Genomic DNA, 16,608 nt, shown 5'->3' on the forward strand with positions numbered 1-16,608 from the left:
AAACCATTTAAAAACCATGCTCGCAACCTCTTTTCTGATAGTGGTTCCTGCAACTGCCTCGTCAGCTCCTTGATTTTCTCAACATAACTTCTGACTGATAATTTTCCTTGCTTTATCTTATCCAGTTGACAGAGGATATCCTCATCTCCTCTGTTATCCGAATATTCCAATCGGAAAGCTTTGAGCAGTTTGTTGTATAATCTGAGTTGGCAAGCTTGGTAATGGTAGTACCATTTCCTTGCTGCATCCTTTAGTGTCTGAGGAAAGTATTCCCCCCAGTCATCTTCATCAATGTTTTTCAACTCAGCATACTGTTCAAAGGCTTGGATATGAACATCCGGATCATCTTTCTTTGCACCTTTGAACACTGGAAAAGAAATTTTCAATGAAGAGGTGTAATCGTGTCGATCAGCATCGTTTCTGCCTCTTCTGACCTTAGGAACCTGACTCCTCCTTGAAGATTTCTTGTGATGGTCTGCATCTGCATCCCAATCAATTTCTTCATCAATCTGTCTCCTCCCTGACTTTTCTACTGGAACTGTGGCGACTATCTTTACTGCCTTTGGCTCCTTCATCCCTATGTGTGGTCCGAGAACTCCTAGCCTTGTGTTCTTCCCTCTTAGCCCTTCTTCTTCTGGACTGATTGGAGTGTTGAGAGTCCTTGGCCTCATCAGCATGACTGTGCTCCTCCTGAGCCTTAGTCTCAGTCACCGGTTCATTCTTAGGATCAAAATCTCTTTCTAATTCCTTAGGGATAGGGTCAACACGGTAGGTTGGTTTACAACCACGACTGGTTTTGGGTGCCATCACTTCAGCTGAAAATTCAAACTGGGAGAAGAGTTTTCCGGTCAACGAGCAAACAGCTCTAACAACCGTGATCGCCAAAATGGAATTGGAGCCGATCTCTTCAGATAGTTGATTCCAGTGTTCAAATTTACAGCTACTGGTAAGTCGTCAGTTCAGTCAGTGAAACTAAAATAGAAGGTGGAAACTGGACTGAAATAGTTAACTGAACTGAAATAGTATACTGGAATGAGAAACAGACTGGATGACTGGAAAAGTGTTTACAATTTCAGAGTCAGATTCATAGTTTATGAATAACCAATACAAGGTATAACAAACTGAAGCTCAATTGACTACAGTAGTAATGATTACAAAGTGGAGTTACAAGCGAAGAGATTGTATCTCAGGAACTGCTTAGGAGGCTAAAACCAAGAGAACTAAGAGTAAGAAGTCAAAAGACAAGCAACCCAATTACAATGTAATGGGTCCTATTTATAGCCTCTAGAAGTTACTGTAGTAACTACCGTGTAATTATTGTTGTGTGACCAATCCACTGTTCGACTTTCCAGGAGACAATTTCTGCCTGTTGGAGCCGTCTTCGCCTTCTACACTACTTGAATCAGATGCACTAGATGCAAGACCATAATCTCCCTCACTAAGGATGTTGCCCTCATCATCAAACTCTAGCTCTCTAGGATCCGTAGGCCTAGAAATAGGCACATTCTTCAAAGTGGTGTCCACCATAGTAGATCCGCTAGATATTAATGATGCCCCTCTTCTTGCGATCACTCCATCCATCGGTGAGAACAGAGCATCCATACTTTTCCCATCCGACACGCACGGGGTCAAGAGACTTGTCGATTCGCACTCTCTCTTCATCAAGCTTCTTGGTGCGCATGTCATGGTATGACACTCCTGTCCACCCCTCCCATGGACCAACCGCGGCAATAGCCTCACCATGCGTTCCCAACAGTCCGTGCGAAGAATACGGAAAGAGAGATTGCACTCAATGATGGTGCATGCAATCTCTATCTCTGCTTGCCGTTGCCTCTCTTTGAGGAAAGACAAAGGACCGGAAGTTACACCCACCGCTTGTGCAAGAGTAGCTTGCTTTGGAGGCCGCCCACCACGCTACCTCCGTTGGTGGAGGCCATGGGAACGGCGCCGGATGCAACGAACATTGATGGAGAAGCATCCTCTCCCAAATCCGAGACATCATGGTCGGGCGGCACCACCTCTTCTGATGCCTTTGCAACCCCCTTCGCGTCTTCAAGGGGAGATACTTTGCTTTGCACTCTTGGAGAATGTCCTCGGGGATATTCGGAAAAGGGCCCACTTGCCCTCCCCATCTTAGTCAAGTGGATGATAAGGCGGGTGGCGCTTGAGGTCATGGTCTTGAAGCAATGTTTGCAATACCATTTGCAAACATTTTGCTTACTCTTCACCCTTTCAAAGTAGCGGCAATGCTTCGCGAAGGCTTCATGAAGAGCGGACGGTATTATGGAGAGCTTTGAAGTTGAGAGTGATGGAGAGGGCTTGAAGGAGAAGAAGGTAGAGTGATGGAGAATAGAGATGAAGGGAGCTTGAAGGAATAATGGAGAGCTTGAGATGAAGGGAGCTTGAACCCTTGATGGAGTATGGGGCTTGAAGCCTTGGCCCTTGATGAATGGAGAGAACTTGAGTAGGGGGTTTGATGAATGAGAGAGCTTGAGGGAGATACCGAGAAGAAGAGAGGGTGGGCAACCTTATATAGGTTTTAAGGGGAGAGGGAGAGGAGGGTTAAAGAGAGATGTATCATGTGGAGAGAGAGAGAGAGAGAGAGAGAGAGAGAGAGAGAGAGAGAGAGAGAGAGAGAGATCATGTGCCATGGCCATGTGGCTTTGTGTGTGTGTGTGTTTGAGGGGGGGGGGATGTGGGGGGACGAGAGAGAGAGAGAGAGAGAGAGAGAGAGAGGCTTTGCATATGCATAATGCACTATGGGCCTATGATGCCCCAAGCCCCAATGTTCATAAACTGCAGCCTGTTTGGCGCTCAAAGTTCAAATGGTTTAAAAATTCCTCCAACGGTCAATTTTTTTCGAACAGACGGGTCTCCCAGAGGACGTACGAAACGTTCCTTACGTGGTAGGAAGACAACCCTGCTCCCTAATGTCTACATCCAGCAGACATGGGTTGTACTCTTGTGCAATCAGAGGGTATATAACTACTCTAAAGTGCCTGGACATGCACCTCCTACGTACAGGCTCACAAGGGTGCGAGAACACTTCCTAGGCTGTCCTAAACCCTAGAAACAGGAGTTATAGTTTTTCCACATGCACATAGGGTTAGATGTGCACATGACATTCCCCCCTTTTCAAGGTGAGGTACTAGTACCGAGCTACATGGCTTCCTTGTAGCCTACCAACAACTCAAGATAAGCTGTGAAGAAATCTTTGTTGACCCCCTCTGCTGTGTACGTGCCGCGGTACTTGAACTTCAAAAAAGGACTGCACTTTGGACCGCCCTCAAAACGATGCAGAATAATCTGCTTCAGTCCATGTCTTCAACTTCGTCTACGATCTCAGGTTCATCTTCAAGAATCTCCGGCCAGATATCTCCCTAAAACAACTGTAACCACAATTTCATAGACATGTCTGTTATTTTTCTGGTGATTGGAAAAGGACTATGCTTCCTAAATAATTGTGGATGGAATGCAGATGAAAAATGTGACAGAGTGCCAAGCCTTTCAATGAATACATGCTAAAACTGTCATCTAGACTTGACTTTTCTTCCTAAAACTATCGACTTTGGCAAACTATAAAACGAATACAAATGCTTGATGGGCAATCGTGCTAATGCTCTTGCGGTGATTGTGTCTTGCCAAGCAATGAGCATGCAAACTTTAGTGACACGATCTATAATGGTGAAACGTTGTATATTCTTTGAATGAAAACTTTCTATCCTTTCTAGAGTGCGGTTCATGCTTCTGCGCTCATCCGTGAGTGAATCATGTGCATCGTGCAATATGATTTTCTTATGAGAAGGTAAACACACAAAGACGGTGACAAAAATACAAGAGATCATGAGACTCCAAAAATGCATACGGACTCTTCATGTGAACAAAAGATACTTCCTGATCCTGAATGAGTATTATGGATCTCAACTCAAAAGCCAAGATCTCTCCTTTGTGACTAATTGTATATGCAATTGGGTTAGGTTTACTAGGAACATAGTCAATCAAACCGCCAAATTGCTCACAAGACTAGAACCATCTCGCTTGACGGTCACTTCAAGGTGTACTCGTTACATAGTGTAGCCACTTGAAGGCTTGATGATCCTTACTAAAAATGGTATCTCTATCATGCAAAAAATGCTTCTCAGATTGTAGAGAATGAATGACAAAGAGAAGTTTTGTTTCATGCAATGACTGATTCTTTTCTGAACTGTGGGATTGTGTAAAGAGAAGTTCGTTTCATGCAATGATTGATTCTTTTCTGAACTGTGGGATTGTGTACTGAGCCCTGAGCTTGTCTTAGAGGTCGACCCAACTGAAAGAGGGGTACGCCAGCCGAGGCATGCTCAAGATGCTCCGCCAAATGTGCCTCTTGCCAAGCTTGATACCAATTAATGGCATCGTTTGAGAGATACAGGTAGCTGTAAAAACTTTATTGTTATTGTTTTTCTTGTTAGTCGCAAAATAATCATTAAATTGACGCAACCAAGAATGAATCACAGAAGCATCCATCTTACCATCATACTTACTGAAAGTCAACTTCTCAATGACTGGAGTCGTTGTCTCTACCTGCGCTACGTGATGACTTGCCGGCCTCCTTGTGTTACGTGACACATCCAACCCTATGTGTCCGTGGACCAGCTACATCATGATCAGGGTTCAGTTATTCAAGTCAGTCTAGAATAGGAAGTGATCTGGCACTTTTGTGAGTCTATTCGTAGACCGTGCATGCCCAGTCACTTACTGTAGATGCATATCCTCTGGTTGCACACAGCATGATCATAAGCATTCCCATTAGAATCCATCAAAATCCTTCGGGGGAATTTTCCAGTGCATTTAGCCTATTTTACCTATTTTTGACATTTTTCACTTATTATTTTTAAGTGACTTTTGTTGGAAAGTAGGTAGGGCAAATTGAGTAAGTTTGTATATAAGCAAACCTAGGCTAGCACTGATTGGCAGAAGAGGCAGCAAGAGCACCTTGCTCAACAGGCAACTTCTCAGTAGAACCCAAGAGGCCTAGCGTTTTTGCTCCACAGCAACCACCTAGCGTTTTTGGACTAGATCAGCCAGCGTTTTTGCACTTGCAGATTCCGGCGACAGCAGAACATCAGATCAGCCTAGCGTTTTGCATTTGCAGGACAATCGGCTGCAGCAGAGCAGATTTTCAGCCCTAGCGTTTTTGGTTTGCAGATCAGCCCCGGCGTTTTGCAGATTCTCCGCGACCAAACCTCAAGAAACCCCAGCGTTTACAGTTTTCAGCCCTTAGACATCGCAGAAGAAGTCTCGAACCTCGCAAATCTCACCTTCCCGCAGCAGTTCCTCACCGCACGGTCAGTTTCCGTAAGGTTTACAGTTTCGGCCCGGAAAACGCAAATTTCAGCATCTGCGTTTTCTGCGCGTCGTCCTCGCATCGTCGCCATCGACATCGTCACCGACATAGAGTCAGAATTCAGTAGATAAAGATTTGCAGATTTCAGCCAATTGCGTTTTTGGACAGCAGTACAAAAGCAGCAGATTTCAGCCAATTGCGTTTTTGGACAGCAGTACAAAAGCATCAGATTTCAGCCCTTAGATCGGTCTCGTCATCCCCGTCATCGTCATCAATCTAGCCTAGACTTGCATCAGTCACATGCATCCACTTTGTACTAGTTTGTGCAATCAATAGTAGACCACTCTCGCCGACGAGAGTGGGGCCTTCGGAGGAGGGTTTACAACGTCTCTGGCATAGTATTCTCTTCTCTCTCTATCTCTCAGTCTCATACACTTTCACGCACAGTGTCCATTCACTTTGTTTGTGTTTATTGCACTCTCTCATTAAGAACGGAAGGCTCTCCCTTCCATAAGAACAAAAGGAACCTTGAGCACAGTTCAGAGCACTCATCTTGAGCAAAGTTCAACATTTATTCCGCTGCACCTTACATTGGTATCAGAGCTTTGGCAGTGTTCTATATCACTCAAGGAAAGAACCACAAGAACCATAGAATTTTTTTTTGCTTGTTGAGGTCGCACGAACCCAAGTTCACTTGGGCGTGTCGATTCCTGATCGTGTTTTTGAAGAGTGACAGGAAACCCAAGAAAGAAGAGCTTGTCCAACCTCCCCTTGTGCCTCTTTTCACTCATTGAGAGCGGACCGTGCACTTAGCGGCTGGCCAATTGACGTGAGGTGGGAAAAAGCAACCTTGGTGTGAGCGCAAGGCCGCCAAGGGGTGCGCCCGCGGAAAAGAGCAGAACTCGGGTGAAGAGAAGATCCTTTTCAAACACAGATTGCAAGCAAAAGAAGAACCTCAAGACCCGCCGCAAGAATTTCAAGAACTCAAGAACCCCAAGAACCCAAGTTCCTCGTGAACTTAAGAACCCGAGACCACAAGAACCCACTACTTCAGAATAGTCGTCACTCAAAGCGGAATGGATACTTCGCTTAGAGGTGATGAGCATGAGAGAGGCGAAGAAGAATTTTCCCCAACAGGAGGTTTTTCCAACCCTCCCCCTTCCTCATCTACGTCAAGGATTCAGCTAACTCCTATGGAGGCTTTGGACCAGATGTTTATGGAAAGAAAGTTAGAACGCGAAGCAAGAAGAGCAGAAAGAAAAGCAAAAATGGAGCACGAATACCAAGAAAGAATGGCAGCCATAGCGCGTGAGAGCGAGCAAGCACGCTTGGAAGCCAAAGAAAGACAAGCCAAATTTGATCGCGAGAAGAAAGCAAGAAAGGCAATGAACGACCGACACATGGAAGAGATGTTGTGACTTTCTCAAGTACAGGCGTACTTTGCACAGAATCACGAAAAGACTCAAGTACAGACGTACTTTGTCATGATGAGTTGCATGAAGATGATGTGATTGCTCACAAGGATGATGTGTTAGTTGATACTCTCTCTAGTGAAGCTAACCTAATTGCAGATTCGATCAATCACGAAGAACCGATCTTGGCTCTTGAGCCTAGATCCAAAGAACCCCCTCAAGAGGAACCAATCTTGGCTCTCGAGCCTAGGTTCAAAGAACCCTTACAAGAAGTATTATGTGTTCGCATAATTAGTACGCATGCATTATACGAGTGTTTCATTCGTGATCATTTACTGTATTTTCGCCATCATTTTTATGTGATCCCTTTTCCTAGGCATGACATATTGTACGTTGAGCACGTTTCACTCATGAATGAGCACGAATGTATGCGGATTGTTCAAGAAAAGCTGATAAGTATGCATTTAAGAAAGTCACATCACTGTAACAGGGAACCGGGGGAACACAACCCAAACGTTCCGAAACGGCGTTCTGGACAAGTCCCGTTCCCGAAACGGAGATGGGAACGGAACGCTGTTCCCGAACGGAGTGTAACCGGAACGGTGTTCCGGAATGGGCGGAACATGAGGCGGAATGGTGAAACGGGTAAAAGGAGACATTTGGGTGAAAAAAAGTGGGCTTTTGGGGATAGATTTGGGGTTGTTCGGGAAACATATTTGGTGCAGTTTGAGCGCAGGTTAGGGGACAGTTTTGGGGTTGTTTAGGAGTTTATTTGGGACTAAGCTTAATGGAGGTAATTCAATCCTTACTCTAGGTTGACCGTTCCAGCCCCGTTCCCGTTCCGGCCCCCCCTCCTCCTCCTCGTTCTCGTCCCGTTCCTAACCCTCCCGTTTCCGTTCCACGTTCCCGTTCCGGGTAACTATGAGTCACATTCCATGTCTCTTCCTTGGCACGACAGAGTTGTAGAAAGAGCACATGAAAGTATCAGCACCAAGCATAGGCATTTCCGTTGTGAATTGCCACAGTTGATTGCTTTAGATCAGAAGAGAGAGATTCGATCTCATTGTTTGCATGTATGTGGTGAACGATTTGGCACTCCGTCTATTGGTTCATCTACATTGCATGCCCAATCTATTAGGAATAGGTATGTTCATGGTTTTGCGTTGGAAATGGTTTCAGGAATTTTCAGCCATGGAGATTCTTGAAGAAGAAAGAAGCATGACTCTCGACAAAGTTGAAGCATTGAAGGAGCCACAGAAGACTGTGTCGCTTTTGGCGCGGCCCAAAGAAGCAAGCGTTGCAGACCTTTATGAAGTTCAAGTACCGCATGACCCACACATCAGAGTGGGCCGACGAAGAGTCCCTTCCAGGTTTCTAGATGCTATTGGCGATCTCCCTCGATGCCATACAGTTCGGTACCAGTACCTCACTTTGAAAAGGAGGGGATGTCACGTGACACATCCAACCCTATATGTCCGTGGACAAGCTACAACATGATCAGGGTTCAGTTAGTCAAGTCAGTCTAAAATAGGAAGTGATCTGGCACTTTTGTGAGTCTATTTGTAGACCGTGCATGCCCAGTCACTTAGTGTAGATGCATATTGTCACCAGCGTGTGACTACTATCTATCCTTTTTGTTGATTTCTTTCTTATTATCTATTTACTTTCACTTTTTGGAAACACCCCTCGGGAAATCTAACTGCCCTGCATTACATAGCTAGTGTGGAACTGTCCAGAGGGAGTCCAGGCCTGAGGGCAAGAGAGCACTAAGGTTGGACAAGGACTATGGTTAGCCAAGTGGGGTCATTGACTAGCCAAAGTGGAATCCTTTGCTACAGAGGCTACATTTCAGTTCTGGATGTGGCCGCAGTGTACAAAGAGGGTCGGATGACCTAGAAAGATACAATGGCAGCATCTCCTAAAATTTAGGGAACTGCTATTTTGGGACCTGAAAATGTGTTGACGTCATTGCCTCCGGAATGACAAGGGGAACATTTTCTTACTCTGCCGTGAAGTCAACTGGGCAACCGATTGGGATATTTTTAGACGGCAACCCCGAAACGGGAAAATGCTTATAAATGTGCCAAGTGGCACCTTCTGGTGCACTTGCCTCATGCAACAAGAAGTGGCGCTGAATTTGAAGGAGGGAGAGCCTCATTTTTCAGATTTGTCACAGGTTAAGAGCTATGGAGTGCTTGCTTTCCCTCTTATGCACAGTGCGGTGCCAGGAGTGATGCCCTACACGCTACGCACTGCCCTCTCTCTCCCCTTTGGCAGTATGTTATGCCCCTCTAGTGGGCTCCTCATTTGCCCAATGTACAGTTGTGTGGGTTCATGCGCGATTGCCGAGGCAAGAGCCTCTTGTACAGGTACTCGATTAGCTAGCGGCTAATCCCCCCGCAGGTACAGGTGAATTCGGAGAGGTTTCACGCCAGAAATCTCGTCCGATTCAAAGGGCAAGTAGCCCTACAGGTGCGGGAGCTCGAGGACTTGCTACGGATGCGACCGACACGCGAAACGGAGCCCGAAACAGTAAATTACAGCCTGCTGTGTATTTTTGCAGGTTTAGGGTTTTGGCCCTAAACGGACCCTAATACCCCCAGGAAGTTCGGGGACGCAAGGGGACCGCTGTACAGGTGATCTGGCGCATTTTCAGGGCTGAAAACAGAGAATTCAGCGTGCTGCAGATTCTTGCCAGGTTTTGCAAAGTGCCCGTATGCGTCGGGAAAGTCGGCCAATGCGTGGAAATACTGACTGTGAAGGGTTCTAGTACACTTATGCTGCCGAAATCGGGCGGGAACAGTGGAAATTCAGCCGAGTTTGTGCGGGGCAGCTTGTAGGGAACCTCAGCGTTTATTCCCTCTTTTGAACAATAAAGAAATACCGAAAGGGGCGCCTAAGTTAGGGGCCAATCTGGTGTCTGTCTACTCATACAGGTGCAATCTAGCAGCCTATATCCCTCTCCCCTTTGTTGTGTCTTGAAAGTACAGGTAAAATAGACGACTAATAATGGGTGAAAGCTAAATCAAGGTTTGAAGTAAAGTCTACCGCCCTTTTTGGATTGAACAGGCCGGTTTCACATATCCTCTGGTTGCACACAGCATGATCATAAGCATTCCCATCAGAATCCATCAAAATCCTTTAGGGAAATTTTCTAGTGCATTTAGCCTATTTTACCTATTTTTGACATTTTTCACTTATTATTTTTAAGTGACTTTTGTTGGAAAGTAGGTAGGGCAAATTGAGTAAGTTTGTATATAAGCAAACCTAAACTAGCACTAATTGGCAAAAGAGGCAGCAAGAGCACCTTGCTCAACAGGCAACTTCTCAGTAAAACCCAAGAGGCCTAGCGTTTTCGCTCCACAGCAACCACCTAGCTTTTTTGGACCAGATCAGCCAGCGTTTTTGCACTTGCAGATTCCGGCAATAGCAGAACATCAGATCAGCCTAGCATTTTGCATTTGAAGGACAACCGGCTGCAGCAGAGCAGATTTTCAGCCCTAGCGTTTTGGTTTGCAGATCAGCCCCAGCGTTTTGCAGATTCTCCGCGACGAAACCCCAGCCTTTTCAGTTTTCAGCCCTTAGCCATCGCAGAAGAAGTCCCGAACCTCGCAGATCTCACCTTCCCGTAGCAGTTCCTCGCCGCACGGTCAGTTTCTGCAAGGTTTACAATTTCGGCCCGGAAAACGCAGACTTCAGCATCTACGTTTTCAACGCGTCGTGGTCGCCATCGACATCGTCACCGACATAGAGTCAGAATTCAGCAGATAAAGATTTGCAGATTTCAGCCAATTGCGTTTTTGGACAGCAGTACAAAAGCAGCAGATTTCAGCCAATTGCGTTTTTGGACAGCAGTACAAAAGCATCAGATTTCAGCCCTTAGATCGGTCTCATCATCCCCATCGTCGTCATCAATCTAGCCTAGACTTGCATCAGTCACATGCATCCACTTTGTACCAGTTTGTGCAATCAATAGTAGACCACTCTCGCCAACGAGAGTGGGGCCTTCGGAGGAGGGTTTACGTCTCTGGTGTTGTATTCTCTTCTCTCTCTATCTCTCAGTCTCATACACTTTCACGCACAGTGTCCATTCACTTTGTTTGTGTTCATTGCACTCTCTCATTAAGAACGGAAGGCTCTCCCTTCCATAAGAACAAAAGGAACCTTGAGCACAGTTCAGAGCACTCATCTTGAGCAAAGTTCAACATTTATTCCGCTGCACCTAACACCTTGAGTGGCTCACTCTGCGGGGGGTACCCGTAGGATCAACTCTTTCATGCATTGGTCCCAATGCGCCTCTCGCTCTAGCTCCATAACCGCCCGCTGCTCTTCAGTTGCTATGCGTTGAGCTTCGCGTGCTTGCTCACGCTCTAGCTCCATAGTTGCCCTCTTTTCTTCAGCAGCTATGCGTTGAGCTTCGCATGCTTGCTCACACTCGAGCTCCATAGCTACCCTCCATTCTTCACATTCTTTGTCCATGGCGGTGCGCTAAGCCTCTTGTTGTAGCATCATCTCCATCATAGACTTGATCAAAGTCTCTGTAGGAGTTGGTTCATTCCGTGGCGTAGATGGGAATGGAGGAGGATCTGGAAACGGACCTTCTGGTGTAGGGACTTCTTCTCCTCCAATTCCACTCTCATCACCTTCACGCAAAGTATCCATTCCGCTTCTGGTGATGACCATGCACTGAGTACTTGGGTACTTGGAAACCTTGAGGTACTTCGGTACTTGGGGTTCTTGGGGTACTTGGGATTCTTGGTACTTAGTATTGCTTGCAATCTGCGTTTAAAAAGGCTTTTCTCTTACCCAAGCTCAACTCCTTCCTCCGCGTGCACCCCTTGGCGGCCTTGCGCTCGTTCCCACCTCACGTCGATTGGCCTCCCGCAATGTGCAAGGTCCGCTCTCAATGAGTGGAAAAGAGGAATGAGGGGAGGCTGGACAAGCCCTTCTTTCCTGGGTTACCTGTCACTCTTCAAAAACACAAATTAGAAAGATCAAGACCCCCACGTGATCCATCTCAACGTCCAAGGCAACAAGCATGGCTCTGATACCACTTGATGCACTCACAATGCGTGAGCGGAGAGCAGCAACTCCTGACCCATGTGCAAACATTACAGCTTCCACCCCAAATACAACTGCATCTAGATTAAGAACCCAAGCCATGTTTTGGGAGCTTGGCCTTGCAGCAGGGTGTGGATCACCACTTTGCCTTCATATTCATACTAATTACCGGTTTGGTTTATGCTGGCAAAAAGGAGCATTGGAATGGTGTTACATTTAGATAAATGGAACAAAAGGAAAATTGAATACAAAGGTGAAGAAAATTCAGTGTCAAGGCTGCCTCTTCAGGGGTATGTCAAATTCAAATTTTATGGGAGCATTCCCCTTGAAGAAAGAGGAAGCCTTCCTAATCTTGAAGGCCTCTATGAGATTCCCCCCAGAAAAGCTATGTAAAATTGTTGTATGAAGGCTAAGGGCTTCTGTTTATCCTGGGACTGTGAAAGGCGTCACCTTGAGAGTCCAGCCATTGATGGATATGGAATCAGAATACACAATTCATAACATGACACAACAGAAAAAGAGAAAACTCAACTCATACACAACATAATAGAGAAAGAAAGAATGAGGTAGAATGAGAGGGGGAATGATGAGAAATATACAGACAGAGTTCATCTCACAAAGCACTGGCCCCTCAATAGGCGCAACTGGCAGTATTTCTTTTTGTAGTAAATATTCAGCATAAATACAATGAACCTCTCATGAAGAGATGGCGCCTGCACCCGCAAAGCTGAGAATGGGGAAGGAGTTCAAACCATCTACTCACTACTTTTTATATGCAAAAGAAGATTCACACCCTCTATGATTTCCTCTACCTCTTACTTGGTTTCATATTTGAGATAGCCAAGGAGTGCTTGATGTTGACCTGACATCCTTGTTTGAGGTGAGGCTTTATGAGTTAGAACCCTTTGTGGGATATGGCTGCCTTCATCAGTCACAAAATCAAGTCACGACCAAATGTTTTAAGTTCAAACCCGAAAAGACCTTGTTGCCATTCCCCGTGTAAATAATGTAGCACTAAGCTTGCAATACATCGGTAAACGAATGAAAGGTCCAATTTTCCCCGAATAAGCAGTATGTTATCATTCAATATTCATTAAAAGTTCATATAAACTTGCAAAAAGCCAATGAAAGCAGAATGTGTCTGAGACTACTCAAAGAAAAGGTGTGGAAGACCACAATCTAGGGACCATAGTTACTCTAACCAAATTTTTAAAAACCTATTGCACACGCATAAGAAATGGCTAAGAAAGAAAGTATCTGCATGCATGGCTGACGGCAAGCAGTGCATTGACCAGCACAGAAAAGCATACCAAGACTCGACATCGCTCTGTGTGACGCAAGAATTCATGGCCAAGACCAATGCCTAAGTGTGCACCTTCAAGTAGTCCAGGCAAATCAGCAACCACCATTGTCGATTCAAATCCTATAGGTACAACTCCCAAGTTAGGCAGAAGCGTAGTGAATGGATAAGCACCAATTGCAGGTTGTGCTGCACTAATCACACTCAAAAGAGTGCTTTTTCCAGCATTGGGAACTCCGATAATCCCTACATCTGCAACAAGTTTCAGTTCTAGCTCCAGCCACCTACAAGAAGGTACTGATTTTTCAGAAAGATTAAGTGATTATTGATCCCAATTTAAAGCAAGCAACAAATACATCTCAGTGGTTGGTTACAAAGAGAAATTGCAGCCTGGAGCATAAACACTTGAGATAGTTAGAGTAGACACAGAGAAAACTAGCAGCCTACAAAAGCCATCCTTGTTCATTCCCACTAAGCAAAAATCAGTGCATGCACCATTTAACGGACACTTACCACTTGTTGAGCTGATACAATGGATATGCGAATGATGACAGACATACATACCATACCTTCAGGAGTACTAACCACTTCAAGTGCTCAAACCGCTACATGGCATGCCAAACATAGTGAAAACAGGCTAACTCATGCGAAGTTTTTTGTTTAAGCCCACAAAACTGGTAATGATAAGAATTAACGCAGACTTGCGAGCTTATACTTTAAAACCCCTTAACCACATCATGCACTCTACAGCCTCCCTTTTTTTCACATATCTAGCAGCTATAAATATACACAAGGTGCTTTCTTCTAGCTTACCTGGGACAAGCAAGCCTAAGTTCGTCCAAAGTTTCAACACAAAGGTGAGTTCCAAGAGCAAAATTGACAAACAGATGCCCAATGGATGTAAACACGAGACCTTTCACCATTGCAAGGCTCCCTATGCCAACGGTCAACCACCCACACAAGCATTTCCTATACCATTTTCTCATTTTTCCAGCCACAATACTGTCACATTAGCACACTGTGGTTATTACAAGCCTAAAACAATGTCAATTTCCAGAAGAACAAGTTCCCAAAATATAAATATAATTATTTTTTTTTAAAGTGTATTTTTTTATAAAAAAACTAGCAATGCTTACATTTCTGCACCCTCCTCTCCATTCTCTGCAAGCTGAGGAGTCTTATTGCGACCAGTCTTAAAGGCAGTGTTGCCCCTGCCTCCTCGACCACCTGAAAGAAGTAATTCACACTGACCAGGCCTTGTTAGCTCAAGCAGAACCTCTCCTGGACCAGAGATACCATCACCCGCCTCCCTTATAACAGTGCCTAGGGGAACATCAATGATACAATCTGTACCAGCTGCTCCATCTTGGCTTTTGCCCATTCCATGGCTGCCTCTTCCTGCACGAAAGTGTACAGACTTTCTGAAGCAAAGAAGAGAATTCAAAGAGGGGTCTGATCTGACATACACATGGCCACCTCTACCACCACTTCCCCCAGAGGGGCCCCCAAAAGGCACATACTTCTCTCTTCTGAATGCGACAACTCCATTGCCTCCATTGCCTGCCTTGACATATACCTTTGCCTTGTCAAAAGATCTCATCACAGCAGGAATCCCTCTTTTCGGCTGTTTTTTCTCGTCTTCTTCATCATATTCATCAAGCATATTGTGCCTTCTATTGCCTGATTTCCTAGATATAAATGCAACCTCATCTTCATCGTTATCTGATACATCTTCAGTGTCATCCTCTGATAGCAAGGATCCATTCAAGGAAATTCTCTTTACAGAGACTGACTTCCTCTTGGCTTCTTTTTCAAAGTGTGCAAGTGCTGCATCTGCTTCCAAATAAGCTTCATCATATTCATCTATGTCACTGTCATCCGCACTTAACACTTCCACTTCTTCATCCACGTCCTCGTCATCACTATCCTCACGAAGGTCAGAGCTCAAAGCATTGACTTCAACCCACTCAAATTCTGCATCGGAGGCAGCATCATCCTTCTCTTCAACAGTGTCATTCTCCCCTTCATCATCTTCCAGCTCATAAGAAGCAGCATCCGACACAAGAGGAGCATCATAGGTAGAGTCCACATCAGCATCTGGGTCAGCTTCCTCTTCTGGCATAACAATTTGAGGCTCATATGCAGCCAAGGTGAACCATGATAGTGGGTCTGTAGTTGGCTGTGCAGACGGGTTAAAGGAAGGTTTCTGAGTAACCTTTTGTTGGGAGAGCTGAAGCTCAAGCTTCTGCTTTTGCTCAATTAGTGTATCTTGCTCATCAGTAAGAGGCTGGAGGGCTGTGAGGGTGGAAGCACCACCCCCTATACCCAGTGAAAAATCATCTTCGGGAATATCCCGCCTCGTGGGCTTGGCGGGGGTTATAACTTTGGGCTTTGCGGAGGCCTTCTTCTTGCGCTTGCTGCTGCAGGAGATGGAGAAAAGGAAGCGGGCGGAGCTTGTCAATGCTGGGCGAGAAGCTGCAGTTGGCAACGAGACAAGGGAATGCGGCGTGGACATTGCCATCCTGCTCCGGAGTCCTGGCACTTGATAGGACTTTGAATTCGGTGAAATATCTTATCAAATAACTGGTTGACCCAAAGTAGTCTTTTATTAGCAGTTGCTAACCTCGGCACTATTTGACACGGGGTCTTAATGATCCCAAAGCTGTGGCATGCGCTATCGAGGTGCGGAGGAAGGGTGTAAACAAAACTCAATGGCGACGGCGGCCAAAGATTCAAACCCATCACCTTGAGGTTGGCAGCCTAATGAGCTAACCACGTAGGTGCATGAAGCTTGTTGACACCCATGTGAATTCACATTATTATAAAGTTGGTCATTGTTTACCCCCCTCATGCCTTTGTTTACTTTTTATGCCCGTGTTTATTTTTTATGTCCTTGTTTACTTTTTTCACAACCGACGTTTGTGCGCGTCTCTAGTTTCGTGCCCGCACTTCTCTGCCATTGATCCCACAGCCTTGGCTTCAATAATATCATGAGTTAGATAGTGCTACGAGGAGTTGCTAATGCAATGTTTCTATGTTTTGCTATAAGAATGTGGCCATGAATTTCGATCACAAATAAAAATTAAGAAAATTTACCAAAATATCCCTCTAATTTGTCTTGAAGGTGATGACGTAGTGCTCAGGTGGCACATGTCTGTTTGTGTCATTGATCCAAGAGACTCTATTGGGCTCGATGGTGATTGGTTGGAGGATGTCACTGAGCTTGGCGATTGCATCTTCTAGTGTGTCCTCGGCAGTGCACCAAGGTGATAAAAGTCCCTCAATTCTCACTTTGAGGCTGAAAGATTCTCGTACTTGGCGTTCTTGAAAGGCACCTGTATTACGGTGTAGATCTTCTTTGTGATTCCATGCGTTACCTTGTGGAATTTCTTTTGAACAATTGTGACCTCGGCGAGGAAGGCTTCAACCTCTTGTGCCTTTGCAAGCAGGGTTTTGACTCTCCGCTTCTTGTGAGCTCTTGAGCTTGTGTAGTCGTTGCTTGAGGGCTG

The 16,608-nt window shown here is 45.4% G+C and overlaps 1 protein-coding gene across 1 annotated transcript in view; it reads right to left on the bottom strand.

Annotated features, from left to right (window-relative positions):
* The window catches only part of LOC147439995 (GTP-binding protein OBGC, chloroplastic-like), a 28,840-nt gene extending 13,172 nt beyond the window's left edge, over positions 1 to 15,668 (bottom strand). The window contains exons 1-2 of the mRNA XM_086485695.1: positions 14,236 to 15,668; positions 13,110 to 13,383 (exon numbers count right to left, since the gene is read on the bottom strand). Coding sequence (XP_086341821.1) covers positions 13,110 to 13,383; positions 14,236 to 15,620 — 1,659 coding nt within the window. The 5' untranslated portion in view covers positions 15,621 to 15,668. The remainder of the gene's footprint in view (positions 1 to 13,109; positions 13,384 to 14,235) is intronic.
* Positions 15,669 to 16,608: the final 940 nt, after the last annotated feature.

Source organism: Adiantum capillus-veneris, chromosome 16 (assembly GCF_014529385.1).
Source record: "Adiantum capillus-veneris isolate H3 chromosome 16, ASM1452938v2, whole genome shotgun sequence".
In the NCBI taxonomy this organism is placed as follows: domain Eukaryota; kingdom Viridiplantae; phylum Streptophyta; class Polypodiopsida; order Polypodiales; family Pteridaceae; genus Adiantum; species Adiantum capillus-veneris.